Raw genomic sequence first — 20,324 nt, forward strand, 5'->3', positions numbered from 1 at the left:
ACATTTTTTGTCAATAGCGTTTATAGAATGCTACATAAGCGGAGCTTTTTAAGGTAATTGATTCCGGTGAGTAATGGGATTTTGGTAATGTCCATTGCATTGTAATATTTGCAATAAGTCGTTCATGTTCCACAAGATAGCATGAAAAATACTTCAACATAACCGAAAATACGTTGACACTCTTTACCCAATAATACTGAACTCTGACAATGCACGGGTTTTTTATGCGTGCAAGGTCTTCCAGAAACTGAGGCGTACATATTTTTTGTGTGTACTTGAATGCTGTAATCAATGTTCTCTCTATTCTATTTTCTAGGGTCAACATAGAGTCAGCTTTTTATTGAGTTCGAATTACGAAGCTGAGCTGCTGTTGATTTTTCTGATCGATTCAGATCCGGTTGACGCAAAAGGATTACGATGATGTCAGACGATTATTGTCTCGTATTTGATCAATATATGAAATGCTGATATAAGTATGTGTATGTCAATGATTTAGAATAGGTATATTTGTTTGTGTTTAACGTTATGGATTTAGCATATTTACGCTTGTCCTCTAATAATATGATATACTGAAACCATTGAAATGAGAGGCAAAATAGGGGGCAATGAAAATAAAGTATTGTACAATAAATTTAAAAAAATGTGGTTTATAATAATAACTATTATTATTATTATTACAGTTAAAGAAAAAAACGATTTAAGTGCCAACCTCGACGTTAATCCATTTCGTCAGTCATTTGTTTATAGTTTCGGTACACATAATACTACGATATAATACGGAATGATATGTTAAAAGCTTCTGTATGGCTTGTACTCTTGCGAACACACAATTGCTCGTTTACACAAATTCGTTCCTTAAGACCACTGTAGATTAGCCTAATCCTTAACCCAGTCCTTAGGAATAGATTATTTCAATGGTATATTTAAATGTTTTTTTTTAAATTTAATTTAAATGGTCGTCTTTAGTAACAGAATGCCGTATCATTAGCTGGGTTGTTGCAGGGAGGTACCTGCAGACGGCCAGATGCCCTTTCGTACTACGTACAGCTTAATCGATACACAAACCAAGTAGGAACTCGTCAGGCAATTTGTCAAGATAATGCTGTGTATCGTTATCTTAGAGAACTCATAACAATTCGGGCACTGGCTAAAATAATAGATGAAATAACCTAATTCACCATAAGCAGTGTGAAAGGTCCCGAAAAATAGTAACGCGTCTGTTATGCTCTCGCTATAACTTAAACTAGAAAATAAACATTTTTGAAAGAGCAAACACCTTCAAAAGTGTAAACAATTTTTTGTCGTTGCCTTAAGAAGCACCCCGTATGAGGAGTTACTTCCGCTCATGACCTCCGTCGGTAATAAAGCAGGACTTGAACGAAAACCTTTTACTGAATAAAGTGTGGCCAAAAAGTTACATGTTGAGCTAGCTCGAATATCGTGAAGGTAAAGGAAGGGCCCAAGTATCCACAGGCTACTACTCTCTAACCACATGTAGACTGACTAGCCACTCTAAATGACATGTAACACGCGAAAAATACTATTCGTATATAGCTTCATAGAGTTTGTCGGTATTTTGAAAACAAGGCATCTTGTCAATTGACAATGGCATCCTGCTAAAGGGTCAACGATGAAATTACATTACATCTGCGAGCATTTCAAAGATGTATCACTTAGTCAACTGCTTTGAAGCAGAAAATTTCTATTGTTGTTAAGTGATACTCATCGACGAAACCTACAGCGACCTATGGCAGCAGCAATGTAATACAGATGAATTTTAACTCGGCAATTATTTTACAAGAAACAACATTCATTGTCGCAGCTCACACTCGCGTCACTTTGTAGCCAAATAAAAATATTATCAATAAAACGCGACGTCTGCCCTGCTTCAAATCACACTGCGGTTTCTAAACAACAAAGTGCTCCTTTATGGAAGCTTCACGTCGACTTTACGTGTTCCGCTTTAATAAATCTGACCTCACAGATGTTCTAACAGTAAGCGTGGGCATGCTTAAAGCAACTGACATGAAATGCCATTTGCCTGCAACTGCGTGGACAAACAGCCCCAAATAAAAAAGCAAGCCACTTAATGCGCAGTTCCAACAATCGCTGCCTGCTGGGTCTGGTCATGTTGACAAAAATTTTAAGCTCAGAATAGCTATAGTACAGATTAAAGTATTTACAGGAAAGACAATAACATCACTGTAGATCAGAGGATAATGTGGATGCGCTAGATTAGGAGAACAAATGAATATCAACAATGCTTAATGTATAATGGTTACGATAGACATTTAGTTCATCGCATGTCTTTGACGCATGCATAGTATAGCAACTTATGATGGGCTAGTTACATATCTGTACATACAAGATGGAGCTGAAGTGGACCTGAAAAGGAAAGTGAGCGAAATATTGTACTTTTCTATGGGAAGACTATTTGTGAAGTACTAGTCGTTCCGACAGTTGAACGTAATAGAGTTACATACATTATCCGAGCGATACCAAAATTCAGACTTCGTTTACCGCGTTGGAAATCGTGGAAACTTCTATTCGTACATGAGAAAGGGCGAAGATTATTTAAAGAAAAAATTGTCGTCGACAACAACGACATCTATGGTCGTTCTTAGTCGTCTCGGTGGATGGGTCACGGCCTCCTGGTAGAAACGATGACCGGCATAACTTAGAAAAATTTTCTACTACGACTCTGACAGGCGTATCTGCGCTAATAGCAAGCACAAGCATCAGTAGCAGCGATGCGAAAGCCGAATCGGTGGTGGCAGAAAAAGAATTGAACCTGTTCTGTTCGTTGTCAGTGTATTTGCCTGTTTCGTTGGGCGCAGGCGATATTCGCACGTCTAATATTTATCGTTTTCGTATCAAATCGTTGACCTCGTTAGTGATACGTTTTTCGTCTGTCTCAACCACGTTTGGTAGTATGTTGCAGGCGCTGTGTGCCGGTCTCGGCTGTAGTAGCATCGGCGTCGACGGCCTGCTTACCACGTCCTGCCACCCGACAGAAGCCTTTGTCGTCGCCGTCAGCATCTTGGTCGACGATAGTATAAGGAGAACGAAAATTGCGTTATCTAGGCATCGGCGCTAGCAGCAGACGAAACGACGACAACAACGAAAGTAATGAAAATAAATTATCGTGCCACAGACAGGCCAAATCTCACCATTTTCGAAACAATGAAACAGTCTCAATCAGGGTGGGTCGCCCATTGCATACGAATCAATTCGGGCTAACAAAGTGTGATTGAACCCAGTTTAGTGAGAGGCATATTCTGTATTTGAGCTGGAAACAAGGTGTATACATGGTTTGTTTCGCATAATAATAACAATAATAATAGTAACTATTGTTATTCCTATCAAGAGGGAATTCTAGTTGGTTTTTGTATAGCCACAAGATGTAAGGTTTTCATGATGTTATAATTATAACATCTAGGTAATTACTCGTCTGAAATCTGAAGACTATATATACAATGCATCTTTCACTCAGCGCAAAACGATGTCAATCTTAGTACTTACATCGAACACTCAGGTTCCGTTGCTAATTTGGACGAGATGCTTTTGTCATTAAATCATTACCTAATCGATACATAGCGATCGAATTAAAGATTAACTTTTTTTGCTATCTTTTAAAAATAATAAACAAAGAAGTAGTTATTCAACGTTGAAAATATTTAGCTATGTTGATATTTCGAACGCACACGTCAGTACAGTGAAGTTGTGGCAGCGTTTTGACTTTTTATTTGGGGTTGGTCATGATAACTATATTTTTTCTAACTTTTTTTAAATAGCTATTTGTCACAGAAACCTGGGCGACTTAAGGAACATCAGACTTATCTCAAAGCGAGTGATACTGTCGCGGGTGAAACATGGTTACTTTCGAGTTTATTCGATTGCGTCATTCATCGGGAGTCACAACTTTTTACTTTTTTAACTTTACCGGCAATTGGCTTATAACTTAGTTTATTAGGTCATTTAAACTTTTATCTATTCCACTACTATGCCACACATCCTAAATTGAATTATTTCCAGGTCTAAGCCGCACCATAGGCCAACAACATCGCGTTCCGTGGGTCTATGTAAATTAATAAAATAATTAATGCATCCCACAATGATTTTTCAATTCAATCTTGATGAAAACTTTCTTTTAGTAATACTTCACGCCTCCCTGCGATAGCAGTCAGTGTGGTAACGAAGCATTAAATCATCAGGGAACGACAGATTTAGGTCTCTATTATATAGACTTTGCATAAAGAGCAACAACCTCGCGAATCGCTTCTGTCACTTGACAAACAAAAAGATCATGTTATAATTACACATAGGAAATATTCACTATTGTCGCAACTTCACTTTCTTTTACTAAGCAGACTGCTCTTCCCTACTTACGATATCACTGAATTCAAACAAAGAGCCAAACCGGTACACAGAAGATTATGCACGAATCTTATGTATTTATCAATAACTAAACGATTTCGACATAAAGATTCATCTTATTTCCGACTATGAAGAAGAACGACCTTTCTCCATTCAGTTCTATTTTTCTGTGTATGGGGAATTCCACAGGAAATAATTTTCTAAAGGTAAACACAATTTATTAATCAGCTGAAGCTTGTTGATTCATTTTTTGCGATTTTACGCAATGTAATTACTGGTCCCTTATTATCTGTTTTGACTCGTTTGTATACTAGTGTATGTAAAAAATCGATTAGCTAATGTTTACTAGATGCTCACCGCATACAATGGAACGATACAAACGCTCGTATAGCTTTTACAAGCGACTCAACTCTAACAGTACAGGTAAATTTTTTAAGCTGTTTTTCGACAACCTCCACGTCCGTTAGGGCTAAATGTATCATGGCTATTACTACAACATGGCCCCGTTCACTGATCATTTGAAGCTTTTCATATTCTCGCGGTATTAGTCATGTATACAGATATTAATTGTATCTAATTCGTGAAATACAGGCGTACTTTTCTCATTCGGTCGGTGTGTTTGGCGGAAGATGTCTGCCCCCCGTCGTGCCTGTTTATCTCGCAGAGACATATTGTGTCTCGCAGGAAAGACGCTAGCGTTTGTAATGCGGAGGTTTTGTATATGCGATTATTCGATTTAGTAGTGGTAGTGGATAGTGTTTACACTGTCGCAGTAGGCATCGACGTTCCCTAACCTAAGGTTATACGACAGGCCTCGACTGTGATACTGTCAATGCTACATGTGAATCAAATAGGGTAAGTTGTCCAATTGGCACCAGTAATATGCTTACAACACTGCAAAAATAAACGCGATTGATTACTCTAGAAGTGATAACTACAACCTAATGTATTTGTTATGCGTGGCTTTCACATATTGGTCAGTACGTAAAACACATGTCTCTCGCTATAGCCGGCCGTATTTTGAATTGCAATCTTTTCTACGTAAGTCTTTACAGTTTGAAACAGGTCTCTGGGATAGTTGAGGGGTCTTCATTTATGCACGTCTGATAAAGTAGCAGGAAACGCATAAATGATTGTAATAAAAGGCGGACCCAACTGTGCAACGTATCCATAGTAGAGGTCCCCAAGTAACATTTTAGACATATATAAGAAAATATTCTGACCGAATGGCTGTTCTACTAACCCAAAACTATTTTCAAGCTGTGCAATGGTTGTGGGCCTCTCTATAGTGATATATATACATATATATACTTTTGTTGCGACTCTGTTCAAAACCGCACTTAGTTCGATCCTATTAAGCATAAGAGTGCGTTGTTACGTGCGTAATTGCGTTCAAATAAAGCGTCAAGTAGGTCTTTACTTTTTTTCTACTCCATATTAAAAATTACAGTTTTATTTTAATGTGTCAAAAACAATATATTTTCCTGAAAAAAATCATAAGGTGAATGTCTTATCAGAAGATGCGGTAGATCGAAAGTTCAGTAATTACAAAAATCAGATAAAGGTAACATACAAGACGCATCTTGACGCTGCTAGTTGTTTCTAGCAGTTGAACTGACAATTAAGACATACACACTTATGCTGCATCAGCTTTTTTTAGCCTGTTTGCTGATTACTCGAGATCAAAGGCTACACGTGTTGTAGAGCGATCTGGATGCCCTCTGTACGGATCTACGAGCTGTACACGTAACTCAGAGTTAGCAGTACGTGAAACAAAATAAGCGATTTAATCTATATATATATATATATATATGACAAACACAAATATGAAGTAAGTATTGGAAATATCAAAAACATTAAACATTATACTAGTAGATTAGACTTTTCTGCTGCACAATTTCTGCCTATTTTTTTCTCGTTTTTATTTCATGTACGTACGCTGTACATCTCTAGTCAATTTTGTCAGGGCAAGAAAAATAGATGTCTTGGGCTGGTTACTTTTAAATGGAAAGGGTCCCGATGCGTAAAATTAGGTTTCCGCAACACAATATAAATTATAAAATTATAAATTAAAAATAAAAGCGTTATGTGTTTGCCATCTCTGCTTTGAACAGCTTTAACGATTAGGATGAACATAATGGTCTGCTCGCTTATCTGAGGTCAGTGTTGTGAGGATTTGTCTTATTAGTGTCGTATGTGGCACGCTCACCCTTTTCGCCATAAAGGGACGTTGTGGTGCGCATTATTACCTCACCGTAATCGTCTTGTAACATATGTTAAAACTTGAAAATCCTCCCTATAAAAGTTTTTCTAACTCACTCAGTGTAAGCTACTCAATGGAAAAGTTTCTTGGCATCTTTCGAGCCTTTATGAACTAATGCTTTTATTTAAATACGAGTGCTCCATCCTCAAAGATTTTATAGTTGCAAAGTTGTTATTTAATTAATCAGGGACTTAATTAACGTTAAGTGTCAACACATCGATCACAATGTTAGTTGCCGCTTTTAACACGCATCTTGTGAAGTCAATTTTTAAACATCCGACATCCTGATCTCTGCGAAATCTACAAGTCACGTGTTTTTTCAGTCCCATACAAGTAACAGCTCTGAGGCATGAATTTCATTTCTGCAAGAATAGAATATAGCCATTTTTTTTTTCTAAATGTGTCAAAGAATCTAGTCAACCACACCAGTTGTTTAACTTTCTTTTCGAAAAATCGTCTACATCTCTAAATTTACACTCATCCTACAACCATTCACCTACAGAATACTATATATTGGTATGAGCGTTCAATTAGACTAAGTGTCCTGTTTCATTATTGGTACTCAGCGTTGTACGTGCGCGAGTGCCTACATGAAGTTTGTCGAGACAAAGATAGGATGGACCATGAAATCCAGCTGCATCGTCAATATGTCCGTGACAAAATGGGTAGAGCAAAGGTCCGCTGCCAGAAGTCGTCGGTCGCCAGTTACTCAAGATGGCTTCCATCGCTGTAAGCAGCAAAACGTCGTCACCATAGCAGAGCCGTCGCAGCAACTGCGTCAGCCATCTGTTCTCAATAGTGGCGTCCGTAATCTTCGACGACTTTCGATGACTTTGTTTTCAGTTTTCGCCTCTAACGTCGGTGTAATCAGCAGTACTAGCGACACCCAACAGAAGTGTCAACGGCGACCAGTCTAAACACCATTTTATGCCATATTTTTTGCTACTGAATGTTCCTACTTTTAGCCATTGAACCCAGCATTGAGGTGAAGATTGGTTGACGTACATAAGTGAGCAAGAGAGCTCCATGAGTCCATCTTGAAGGTTATATGGAAGCGTATAGCAAAAATATCGAAGGAAAATAGCAGAAACGGATCGTCTTCATTTGCAAGGATGGGATAAATAAAAAATATGTAGAAGATGAGACAAGTAAGCAAGAAGAAGCTATTAAACGATTAAAGCTGATAAACTAAAACTAAATTATAGTCGTGACAATATTATCGAATGCATAAATTAAAGGGCACTATAAAAATCCCCTAAAAGGGTCATATCACGAACTAAATACCTTTTAGCACTAGGTTTCCGACAAGTTAATTAACGTATGGGACATAATAATTAATCGATCCAAAACAGAGTAAATGTGTTCTGTAAGTACCATATTTTCCGAACATATCCAGATCGCTGTGACTAAAGCTTGCGCAACGGCGTATACTACCAGTTAGACGCTGGATAATATATACATACGTATACATATGATAAAAGGTGGATACGTAACTACAACCCTCCTAAACATATGTTTTTTCACTGATATACAATTTCGTCTAGATTTTCGTACGTACAAGAATGGTCATTTAACCCCCTCTGGCAGAGGATCATTACGATCAACGTCTGTTCGAGCTAACTGACGGTAATGGCAGATAGGCGGAAAATGGTGATTTACTGCGAAAGTTATTAGCTTTGTGGATATCCGTTGCGTTTGTATACTTGATGTTTGCAACATACGTTCTCCACTAGTAATTATCGAGCATAATGCCGATATCTTGTACCACAACACCTCTTACTGCCTATTCGATCTCTCGAATCATGTCAACATTTCCGAAAAAAACAACAAAGTTACCGCATCAGACGCACTTCGTTTAGCTATGCTAAGCTAAAAAAACGCAAATACTTTTCCCATTATAACAAAATTCGGAAAGCACATATTTCAAACACAAACATGTGCAACGTTTGGGATACTCTGAAAGTAGATAATAGCATTTACATAAACATCCCATGTAGGTAAAAACTGCCTCATATTACTGGTAGCTCCTAATGCTATTTTGCTTTGAAAAAGTAAGCCACCTAGGCTGGATAAACAATTTGTCTGCCTAAAACACTAAAATGGTAAGCAAACAAAGCTAATTTTGTTTAATTGTACAGGGCATTTCGAAAATGATGTTTCCGTTGAATCTGATCATTTGTGATTTGCTATGATATCTTGCTTGAGACGCATACTGAAAATGTATCCCTATATAGTAAGAGCCATGATTATCGTTGATTCGGATGTTAGTAAAGTAAAAACATGCCGCTAGGAGACAACATATGGCTAATATATACTCTAGTCCTCTAGAAACTTCCGATCGACTTCCGATAAGTCATAAAAAATGAACTCTCAACACTCAGTGGTCGAGTTTTTGGTCCATCAAAAGCCACAGCGCTGCGGGAATTCATTGAAGGTTTGTGAAGACATTAGGTAAGGAGGCCTGATGCTTTAATAACGGAGACCGGAATGCTAAAGACCAGCGAGGTCATGATTGAATGTCGAGACTCGAGGTACGAAATGCTTTGCCGCGATCGACGAAGCTTTTCATGAAAGCAGAATTTCGGGTCTAAGAGCTCTGTCGGCCAAAGTAGACATTTTGCAAGTAACATGCTACACATTTATAACCCAAACACTAAAGAAGCAGAAAGTCAGTATATAAACAAGTAAAAAAAAGAGTATTTGCATGAAAGTTGCACGATTTATAGAATCTTAATTGGCAAAAAAAGCCCGCTTGGAGCCCACAGTTGCACAGACCAAGCATGGTTTAATCTTTATGGCCAGCTGGAGAGACACTAGGCAAGAGAATGGCGGCGCCCTAGCATTAAACCGTCTTCGGTGGCAATGTCGAGTAGGTTTGGGCGTAAGGTGATGACGTAGCTTTCACCATGATGATATAATCACCAAAAATGGAGCAATCAATGCCGCTATTTCAAGTTCCTCAGAAGATACATGGATCATTGCCACGACGACCGAAAGCACGCAGTCTCTTCACCCGATGACAGCGCCAGGCCTCATCGCCAAATGCCTCAGTTGCTTCCTAGGTTGAGCAAATAAATATCCAAGATTGGTCTTAGTCTGCTCATTTTCCGGATCTAACTCCGTATTGCCACTGAATTTTCCATGCCCCAAAAAGGGTAACCAGTGGGCAGGCACATCCCAGCATCGATTTCTATCTAAAAATCATACAAAGAAAAATTACATGTGGGAACCCCCTAACACAGATTAAAAAGTCATCATTCTAGCCCAACTAGTTCAAAAGCTATTCAATTTCGGAGTCCATCGGATTCACTTGTAGCAGCCTGATATATTTAATCAGCATTATTGAGTTGGAGTTGCTTCTACGACATAGGCCCATCACTTAAACATCCATATCTGAAGGGAAATCTATATCACCTTGGCAATCATTACTTGAGTTAACAAATGTAATCTTGTAAATAATGTTTACTTCGCAACCCCCTTAAGCATCTGTTACATATAAGTATTTCAGCATAATAACTTCATACGATTTCTCCGCATTAAAATATCTCGGTCGTATCAGACTTGATTGTTTAGGGTTAATACCATATGATACTGGAAAGGCAGTGCCGTTACAATTGTATGATTGACGTTGAGTTGTACGAAAAAATCACAATTAAAATATTATGTCTCAGATAATCTAGTGTTCTTAAGCCACATTGGATTCTCCAAACAATCCAGACGTAAAGATGTATGTAATGCGAGTATGAGGATGTCGGATTGGACATTACCTATTAACAAGTCGCCGTTTAGAATAGTCAGTTGCACACGGTTCCTTGTACAACTTTATACTTCACCACAAAGAAGATGCGTACTCAACATCACGTACACAAGATGCGTACATCATAGCAAGGCAGTTCTGTGTAAAGCATGCGTCACATGCCATGGCATACCTTGCGATTACGGAGGTAAATGTCCTCGTGGTCTCGGCGAAAAATCCTCTTGTCCATACTCGAAGGCTTTCTACGGCGATGCCTTCACCAAGGTCAAGGATTTTTAAAATGCCATTCATATTGTTTTACTTGCCACAGTTGCCAGAAGTCAACTATTACGTCACGAAAATAATGTCACAATAAATCCAAATTCGCAATTCCGTTAGCCAAACGGCCGTCAAAAAAATACCAAACTAGACAAACGACCCCGGCTTCGAGTAGATGCTGGCAGCTCTCGATTTATTACCACTCACAAAGACACACTTTTTACATTAAGCAGTGACAGCCACCTACTATTTACGGAGAGCATCGTAAACAGAGTTTTCGACATATTGATTTAGCGTTTTTTTCAGTGGGATGAGGTCAAAGGCTCTTTTTGACGCTTGGCTTTGCAAACCTTTAGAGCACGTAATGTTGTTTACTCTAATTCCGCTAAGTGATGGCAGTGCAGCTGCACGGGTCACTGAACGCATGGACGTTGACTGGAATCTGTCGCCGCTAATTTGACACTTTCGGTAAAACCAGGATTGGAAGGAGTTTACATTTGATATCGTCAACATTGCTTGAAGTCGAACCCAGAGCCAATAGAATAGGTGGCCATGTTCGTCGGTATAGCACGTCTACAGGGCACTGCGTTGCGTGACGCATGGCATCCTCACCTGATAACGACCGAAATTCGACCTGTCCTCGTAAATGAGGGAAGCCATTAGCAGCAATGTGCTTGCGCCATGATCCACTTGTCAGACTGTCTCAGTCAGGAAGGAAGAGCGAGTCCGTTGCAACATGCAACAACCAGGCCCAATAAAAAATGCACATCGAAGTATGTCGTGTGCCAAGTGAACGCAGAGTTACAGTGAACGGCTAAGCTACCTAACTTTGACAATCTAATTATATAAAGCTGCAAAAAAGTACGCTCCTATCACACCGAAACAACATTAGTAACGTGAAATGGCAAATAAAAATATTATTAATACTCATCAAAAGCCTCTATTGTACCGTTTCATTAAGATCTGGATCGTCGACCTGAATAAGCGTATTCTCATAAGTCAACGTTTCTGCTTTTTAAGCAAAGAAAATGTTTTGCTAACAGCCTTGGCGTCGACACAGTCGTCTAAATCAACCTAGAATTTACCGTCTCTTCCTTGAATACATTGGCTGGTCAAACGGTATCTTCTGAAGAGTTGTTAGTACATTCATATGATAGCGATACAGATATTTAAAAGACTCAGAGTTCGCCATTCCTCCAAGTCCAGCCAATGGCGGGTAGGTACTGCACAGTTTGTGAGAATGGAAAATAATAACAACTGCAAAATCCATAATGGCAGCCATCTTAGATCGGGCACACATTATCAGATTTGTATGCAACAGCTCAGGAAGCAGTAACCGTTCTCAGGATTCCGAGAAGGCCGCATAATATAGCGTACCATAACTCAAAACAAACGGAAGGTCAAAACGTGTTGAGTAAATACTAAATCGTGGTGTTCGTTTTTGTCATCGCCGAACATGTTCAAAAGGTTTAGATTGATTATTTGTCCATTTGCCGCGTGCGCCGTTTCCATGACAACGTTTGCAGCTTACTTCGAATATACGGCTGCGCACTAAGCGCAGGCATCAACGATTCAACTGCGTAAGGCCGGAGGCGTCATTCATACTTACGCCTTTAAAACGTAGTCGAAAAAGGACACGCAAGAAGATAGAAAAGCACAGCTAACTACGTACGACCTAATGAACTCTCTTCTCAGCTTTTCAAGCGTTGCGTTGCGTTGCCTAGAAACGAGAGTTAGCCGGCAGAACCGAACAACGTAAGTAAAATAGATTGGCCGTTTTCAACAGCACCGAAAAAAAAATGTATTAGAAAAATTATTTGTAAAATCAGTCTGAATAACTTTGAATTTCGCCACGATCAGTGTTAAGTTCTAATCGACATTTTCTTACATATACCTGGCTTCGGTGGTTTGGGCTTTGTTTATTTTTTGCGGGATCACACGCCAGTTTACTCGAAGGTCACTTATGTTCTATCGAAAATGAGGCAGTTCTAATATTTGAACGATTTTTGTTATCATTTTATATATCGTCGTCGATTAAAAACAAGGCGAGCCGTAGCCCTCCTACTGAGAAGCTATTGCAGTAGATTTTCAGCATCAATTCCAAAAACCATTCTATCAAATATTGTCCAACATCTTGCAAATACTACAATTATGAAATTTTGTATACTACATATTTCATCATGCTATTGTTTTGTCTTTTTAGATTTGAATGAAGTTGAAGACCGATAGGTCCCTAAAAATAAAGCGGGTACATTATCATGAGTGGAGAACGAAGGAGCTCACCGGCAAAGCGTATTAGCAAAGCAATAGAAAACAAAATTTAGATGGTTATAATGCGACTTCCCTATAGTGTATACCTTTCGGCATTGATGCTCTTGCACCCTGCAGCTGAGATCCAAAATTATGGTAAACCCAGCAGCTCGCAGACCAGCATTATGAGGCTATAGTTCGCAATACGAACCCATAAAATTTTCATCGTACAGCTAACCTACGTCCACAGGGGCTTTTTTACTTCGTGTATTCCCAATCACGACCCCCTACTAGACAGCCACTGAGCAGGACGATAACAGGCCATGATCTATACACCAGTGCTATCTACATAACGTCGGACCGCCCCCTTATAAGGTATGCTCTAACTACAAACACTCTACGTTTCGAGTATTACGTTCGATATCGCCGTTAGGCATTCCATCAGGCAGCTAGCTCGCAGCACGAAACGAAGTCTGCCTATGCCCATGTTCGAAGCTGGACCGCAACGTGCGTCCTTAAGATTAGCAGGCAAACACGTTACCCACTAGGCTATCACGCCTACCAAAGTAGAATCGTAATAAACTAATTTTATTATGACAATTTTAGCACTAAATCTGAGTGCAAGTTGTGTTTTCCTACGGATCACATTCAATCAAAATCAAAAGGCAGAACGGAGTGCCTGAACAAAAATATCAATATGAATAGTCTCAATTCAGAAACGAAAACTCAAATGACTTTTTATCTAACCAGCTAATATTGATTCAAATGAGAAGTAGTAAATATTCAGTTAACGTTTTCACCACTCACTTGTTCTTCAGGGATTTGGGTATTTTTTGTTGGTAAGTTTTAAAAAGAACTTACTGGAGAAGGTGGATGGCGTGGCTTAAATGTTGAATGTGCGGCCAGTACCGAGAGCCCTGTCTGAGGCACACCGAGTGTCGCTGTCACCATCCGCTCCTACCTGTCTTGCCCTTTCAGGTCTAAAAAACGTAGCAAAGTTCGCCAGTCTCCTCGTTCAGCTGAGACTATTACAGTCGATTTTCGAGAATCAGGTAAAGACACCTATTGTGAAGTTAAGATAAAACGAGTATCGATAGAAATGACGACAATTCAAGTTGATACACAGCACAGTCCGTATCGTTGGCTACGTTTTCAACTGTGAAAGGCTAAAATAGGGTAACAACGAAGAAAGTAGGTGGACAATTAACATGCGTCCTTATAGTTGTAGCAGCTACTTTACATCTATTTTCCGTCACAAGCCGACCGATGGCCAACAAACAACGAATCTGTGAATGATTCGAATAATACGACTGTCATCTTCGTGTGTCCATGCACAGGGATGTTGTACACAGGTCCACATTCACACACACACGCAACTCGCAAAGGTCACTATTATTAGCTATTAATCTGCGGTCAAACTTCGTCTGGATGTAGTCAGAACAGCATGGCGAAGCTGTAGGAACGACGATAGCAAACTGGAACGTTCACTCACTTGATTGTAACGTTTCTATAATATTCACAGAAAATACGCTATGGCGACTGGTGTTTCTCGTTGTCTGCTGGGTGATACATCTACCTCGTGTCCTAGTCCTGTGACATTTGAACAACGGCTCTCTCACTGCTCGCAGCCTTTCCCAGCTATCGATGACAACATCTGTAGAACCTTAAGTGTCAACTAAAGACAGGAAGTAAGTTATTTATGTTTCTTTCAACTTTTTCTTTTTCTCTTTTTCAACAAAACAGATCGAACTTCTATTTCTCGTCGTCTTCTGGCGTTTCGTCATCAAACCAGGGTCCTTCTATCAGGCCATCTTCCTATATATATATAGGAGTCACTCCTCTTGTCATCGCTTAGTGTCGACTGGTTCGTTTCGGTGTTTCGTTAAACAACACTCTATACCATTATATGGTATACAGAAAAAAGCGTTAATGTTAGGCACGACTTCCTTGGCCACCCTTCGTGTTCGCTAGCGGCCAGAAGCTCCGCTCGGAATCCACGATCACACAATCAGCAGTGGCATCTACCGTTGTGATCACCAACTCTACCACAGAATCGAATGAACTCCTGCTTTTGGATTATCGACACTTTAAGACGGGATGATTCAAGGCGCAAGAGGGAAGAGACAACGGCAACCAGGTACGATAGGCTGAGATAGAATCGGATGATAGACAGCCGGAACGAACGAACTGGAGGGGAATGTGGCGAACACCCTTTCTTTCACCGTCTCGTTGGACCATGTAGATAGCTCAATGTGTTTCTGAGTGTCTCTCTCTTCTGGACGGATGGTGGCGAGCCCGCCGTTTTTGCTTTCACTCGCTTAGTGCCTAGTGCTCTTGTTGGGCGCTCGATGGGCCTGTGTCTACTATCTGTACACACTGTGGCTGGTCATAGCGCGGTGCGATGTCGGTCCGGCAGTGCGACAGGCGCCTTGGCACGCAACGATTCTCGTTCTGTTCTGTCACCCTGACGGAAGAGGAGAGCGGGTGGAGAGGGAAGCCTGAGCAGCCTTTGGGAGAGGGAAGACTCACCAACAACAACATCACTACTACAACCACTACAGCATTAGGGTGGAGGGGAGTCGAGTTGATGAAATGGACTAGAACACATTGCGTTCAGGCGACTAGTCCGTTGCTAGTAGGCACACTAGCAGCGGTCGTCAGTTATGTACTGAAATAGTTACCGTTGCTCGTGTCAGGCCGATAAGGACAATGGAGGTCGCGATCTACGCAGGCGTCCCACGGTGGCTGGCTGCGACTGGGAACGCGGGCACCGTCATCTTCTCACTATCCCTACTCTTATGTATAGATACACACATAACTGAATGTTGCAACAGGAGCCAACGATGGACTAGCTAGATGTTGCTGGGAAAGCCAGTCCACGTGATAGCTTAGTAGCTAACATGTAGATGTTAATACGTTGTGATGGAGGATCGAATCCGTGTGTAGGCACATTTTGTTTCGTGCTAAAAGTCAGTCCCATAACAGAGTGGCTGAGGGCGGTGCCCGACGCTAATTCGAAATATTTTTAATTTAGATGCTGTGGGCATAGGGCTCACTGAGTAGCTGTTTCGTGGCAAGGATTTTGCGGGCTTGATTAATGTAGGTGCGCCAAAATATAGTAGGCAGTTCCGAATTCAGGACGTTAACGCGGCCTGTATTTGATAAGAACTAAGCTGCACGGGTATTTCTGTGGTATATGTGATTACGTAACCGATAGCTCATTCAGATAGAGATTGTTGATTCGTTCAATGAGAGGCAGCCAAAGGGCGGCTACGGAGCGCTTATCTAACACCTTCAATGACTGACAGGTCTGATGCGATGAAATCAGACAGAAACGTTAACGAGAGAGCTTGATGAATTTGGGACACCGATTAGGCATAGCTAATAGCTACATAAGGGATGTAATTAACTAATCAGGTGTATCATGAAAACATAAAATAACTTGAACTTACTTTTGGAAAAGAATATAGCTACCTACACAGCAAATCAATTCCTGTCGGTCTATCTGTTTAAATATCGATCGTAATCAATTAATGTATCGTATGATTATAAAATGTCTATACACAATCCAATTAATCGTTACTACATCAACATTATTGCAAGTTCCCATAATCAGCTGATATTAAAATTTCCGCAATGTCATACACACGGCTTCAGAACACATAGAAGAATATCACTTAGTTAAAGGTCCTAAATAAAAATGTTTATAAATTTATTTTGGATACATATATGACTCAGGGGTAGATCAAAATAATTAGTATCAGTAATGTCTACGACAAAGATCTTATTCTATCACGATTTCCTATTACGTTACGAAATTTCCTACCTAATGGGGTGACGGTTATGTCATTCCTGTGCACGTTTAACATAAGATGAAAGCGCTCTGGATAAAATTTCAGGGAATTTCCCTTTGCTAACTGTTAGTTTGCTTCCTGATGGCGTTTTGATCGTTTGCTAAATTGTTCAAAAAGTGGTTCATTTGACACATTTGGCCTATGTAAAAAAAGTCCTGGGAAAGATAATGCTTTGTCACAGGTTTTTTTTAACTTTGCCAGTGGCAGCGTTTAACCTCATGCTTTTTTCGTGCTGTTGTCTATACGACATACAAGTTATGTCACTTAAATAATGATATTATTTAATGGCTTGTTATTTCTGTATTAACGCAACCGAGACATACAGTGGCACGTGTCACCACTCAGCAATGTTTTTAGTTTAACACTCCTAAGGTTCATTCATCAAAGCGCGATAGTCTGCTGGAACGCCTGTACGGTGTAATTTATTGAGTCGCAAGGAGTACTCCAACCACGTCGTACCACCGAGTCTGGATGATGGTCAGTGCCGTTGTAGATGTGGCCTGGTGTTGACAAGAAAATCTCAGGCATTGTCAACTCTGGAGAAGGTGGACACCTATGCGTTCTAGTCGGTGTCATTGAAATATCGTTGTCATCTCCATTTGCTTACTGCCACCAGATTCGCCCAGTAGATGAGGTAATATCCTTAATCTAATACGAGCTGAAACAGCATTTCATCGGTGTGTGACTTGTCCATTTCTTCAGATGACGCCTGAGAAAAGGATTAATAGCTTTTTTGTAGTATAGGTCTTGCGAGATGTAGGGATTATCTTGTTGATGTGGTTTTTAGAAGGAAAAAGGATTTGTTTAGTAAAATAAGGAGCGATCATGTAGATTATGTGTTCATTACAGCAGCCTTTTTCACCATCGTATATTTATTGTTTGCAAATCAGAATTACCGAAGCCTTTTGTAAAATAGCACGTATTAAATACAATGAAAAAGTTGCACGATCGAACAGCGGTATTATATATAACATGCAAGCGCTTACGGGTCAGGGTGGGCCGATAATTAACATGGGCGTTTAATTATGATTCAGGACGACATCGTCTTATTTGTGTTGGCGCGTAACAATAAAACCTATGATAATATCTCCATCGCTTAAAAACTACACGGCTGCATTTTTGCAATTAAAGCAAGCAAACGCCACCGCAGTGTGGGCTATTCTGCACAAACAAAACCATCGTTTATATTGGGCAGACCGAAGACGGTCGTAGTAATTTGGAATAAATCGTTTCGTCCTGATAATACCATAAACCTTATTGAATTATTGTTTTTAAGTATGAAGTGTTATAATGGGTCTATTTATGCATCATCACCCCACTTGACTATGATAACTTTTGAAAAAGCAACTTCGACCATCAGTGGTAGAAGTTCGAACCAAGTCCACGGTTCGCCCGTTCTAGAGTGGAGCGATAGAGATGCCTATTGAAAGCTTGTCACTTTTATTCCTACACGTTGGAGACCCACCTCGCATATTATCGAGGCTAGACAAAAGTCAGCTCTATCCTATTTCAAAATTACCCCACTATATGTTTCCCGACAAGATTATTTGTCAGACCTAATTAGCATAAGGGGATCCTAAAACATCAGCTTGAACAGCTGGAGCTGGTTTAAATAGAAAAGCTCAGTCAGTATATTGAAAGGCTAACTGTTGTAATATTAAAATAGAATTTAATGTAAAACGTTTGCTATTGTTAATCTACTATTAATTTGAAGCGACGTAGACTATCTCTTTAGACGAGAAAAATAACTTGAATAAAGGAAGTACTGTTATATCATGGAACAACATCAGACATCGTTATCATCTTGCTTCGTGTTGACATTAAGGACCGCAATATTAATACAGCTTCTTGACGACGCCATTTCTTAGCCTGCAAAGACGGCGGGAACGTAACTAATGGACGCACGCCAGACTGGGTCGCCATGACTGTCAGCATATTTAGTCGCCACATCACCTCAGTAACGCCCTGAACGATTACTATGTCCCTCAAAAAACATCAGTGATCTACTTAATGTCTTAGAATTTACGTTTCTGTTTGTGCTTTTTTCATCCACCATTCACTAGTTCAGTTGGAAACATTCAGTTAGTATTATTCGGTGGCGTATTTGAAATGGATGCGTTATTATCGATTTACGTGTTACGGGACTGGATAAAAATCTTTCAGTAAATCTAAATAGGGGATTTTCAACTGTACCGTTTTGTTCTGTGTAATCGCACGTAATGCTGCCGATCTGGCAACGTTAGCTGTCGAAGCAATAAACACTTGGAAGCCATTGTTCTAGCTATAAACGTAAACAACGTCGTACTGTTTTGTAGATCAATGCTGCGTCTTCCGTGCACGCTTCTAACAAAAATCATCTATTTTGTTTTATTATTCAGATTCATCAGCGAATTTGCAAGGACACTTCTTAGGAGCGATGAATATAACAGATGTAAAAACTTCCAACATTCATAAAAGTCTACGGCGATACAGTGCGGCATCTGTCACGCAATGTTTCTTTGCCAGGAAAGAAGATCAGGGCAAATTTAAACTGCAATTGGAAATTAAAAGCGAAAATGCGAAATTAATTTTCTTCTAGTTCGGGATTTTTATAATTCAACATTTGCGTACGTGTTGAGATTGGCTCGGCAGGTACTGAAATCAGTTCCAAGGAGACTGCACCGCTAAATAGCGAAATCGCACGCCAAGGGTGGTAGGGGAGGGTAAACTTTAAACGGTAATGCGACAGTCATATAATGAATGTTGAAGAATTATATAAACATTAGAAGACTCTACCCATTAAACTGGAGCAAGATCTATTAACTTCCAGCGTAAGATAGCCTGAGCGTAGAGTTTCGGGCCCGCCAATTTCCCGCCGCGTCAATTTTGCTGTTGAGTCACAATTTCAGCCGTTGATATTATACACTCAGCATAATGCGAGCTTGCGTATATGCCAGGAGTTATTTGAATGGGTAAAACTTAATAAATTGTACAATATTTTAACTTAAATACAGGTTTTCGCTTCGTCTTTGGACTTGTCCGACCACTAACACTGTCAATTTTATCGACACATAACGATTAATATTTAGCAGTTTAGACTGCGCAGACTTTAATGGTGTTCTCGCTTTTATTTTCGTATGTTTCATTGCAGATGTTTAGAATAAATACGGGATTATCTGTTTCAGCACGGGTGTGTTTTGTGTTAGTTGATTAAGTTTAGGTACTTGCCCCTGGAACAGGTATATAGGGACCGGATCAATCTCATAACTAGGCCACCCGAAAATAAAGTTCTACCGCTACGAAAAGATCGCCTCAGGGCGACCACTCTACGAAAACGATTTGACACAGACAGGTAGACGCCTCATTTCGGTATTATGCTAAATTAATCGATTCTAAGGCCTGCATGCTGGACAGTTTTCAAACCGAACGTCATCCAAATGACATTCGTTATACTTATGAACAAGAGCCTTTTTACAGTTTGTTGGAGTAGCTTTTTTACAGCTTGTTACTTATAGAGTGATTTGTACGTGACAATCCCTTTGTGTTGAAGTTTGTCAAGTTGGAACACATAAAAAATACCTTCGAA

At 39.8% G+C, this 20,324-nt stretch overlaps 1 protein-coding gene and 1 long non-coding RNA gene across 6 annotated transcripts in view; one reads left to right on the forward strand and one right to left on the reverse strand.

The window, feature by feature from the left end:
* Nucleotides 1-20,324, reverse strand: part of Ncc69 (sodium chloride cotransporter 69) — a 91,506-nt gene that overhangs the window by 43,330 nt on the left and 27,852 nt on the right. Inside the window, exon 1 of one of the 3 annotated variants that reach the window (XM_022807048.2) lies at nucleotides 13,767-13,908. The exons of 1 other annotated variant lie outside the window; for it this stretch is intronic. Coding sequence is in view for 1 of the 2 variants with exons in the window: in XM_022807046.2 (XP_022662781.1) it covers nucleotides 10,570-10,688 (119 nt within the window). In the remaining variant the exon portion in view is untranslated. Of the gene's footprint in view, nucleotides 1-10,569; nucleotides 11,275-13,766; nucleotides 13,909-20,324 lie in introns of those variants that run through there. One more of the 3 variants, XM_022807046.2, reaches the window with a different exon arrangement.
* On the forward strand, nucleotides 4,997-19,922 carry LOC147755314 (uncharacterized). Of its 3 annotated transcripts, none has more exons than XR_015329235.1 (5): nucleotides 4,997-5,232; nucleotides 12,182-12,410; nucleotides 12,859-13,280; nucleotides 13,724-14,593; nucleotides 19,138-19,922. It is a non-coding gene; the product is annotated as an uncharacterized LOC147755314 (long non-coding RNA). The 3 variants fall into 3 exon arrangements; XR_015329236.1 differs by lacking the exon at nucleotides 4,997-5,232 and adding an exon at nucleotides 11,386-11,871; XR_015329237.1 differs by lacking the exon at nucleotides 12,859-13,280 and having other exon boundaries at nucleotides 4,999-5,232.

The sequence above is a fragment of the Varroa destructor genome, unplaced genomic scaffold (genome assembly GCF_002443255.2).
Source record: "Varroa destructor unplaced genomic scaffold, Vdes_3.0 BEIS01000005.1, whole genome shotgun sequence".
Lineage (NCBI taxonomy): Eukaryota > Metazoa > Arthropoda > Arachnida > Mesostigmata > Varroidae > Varroa > Varroa destructor.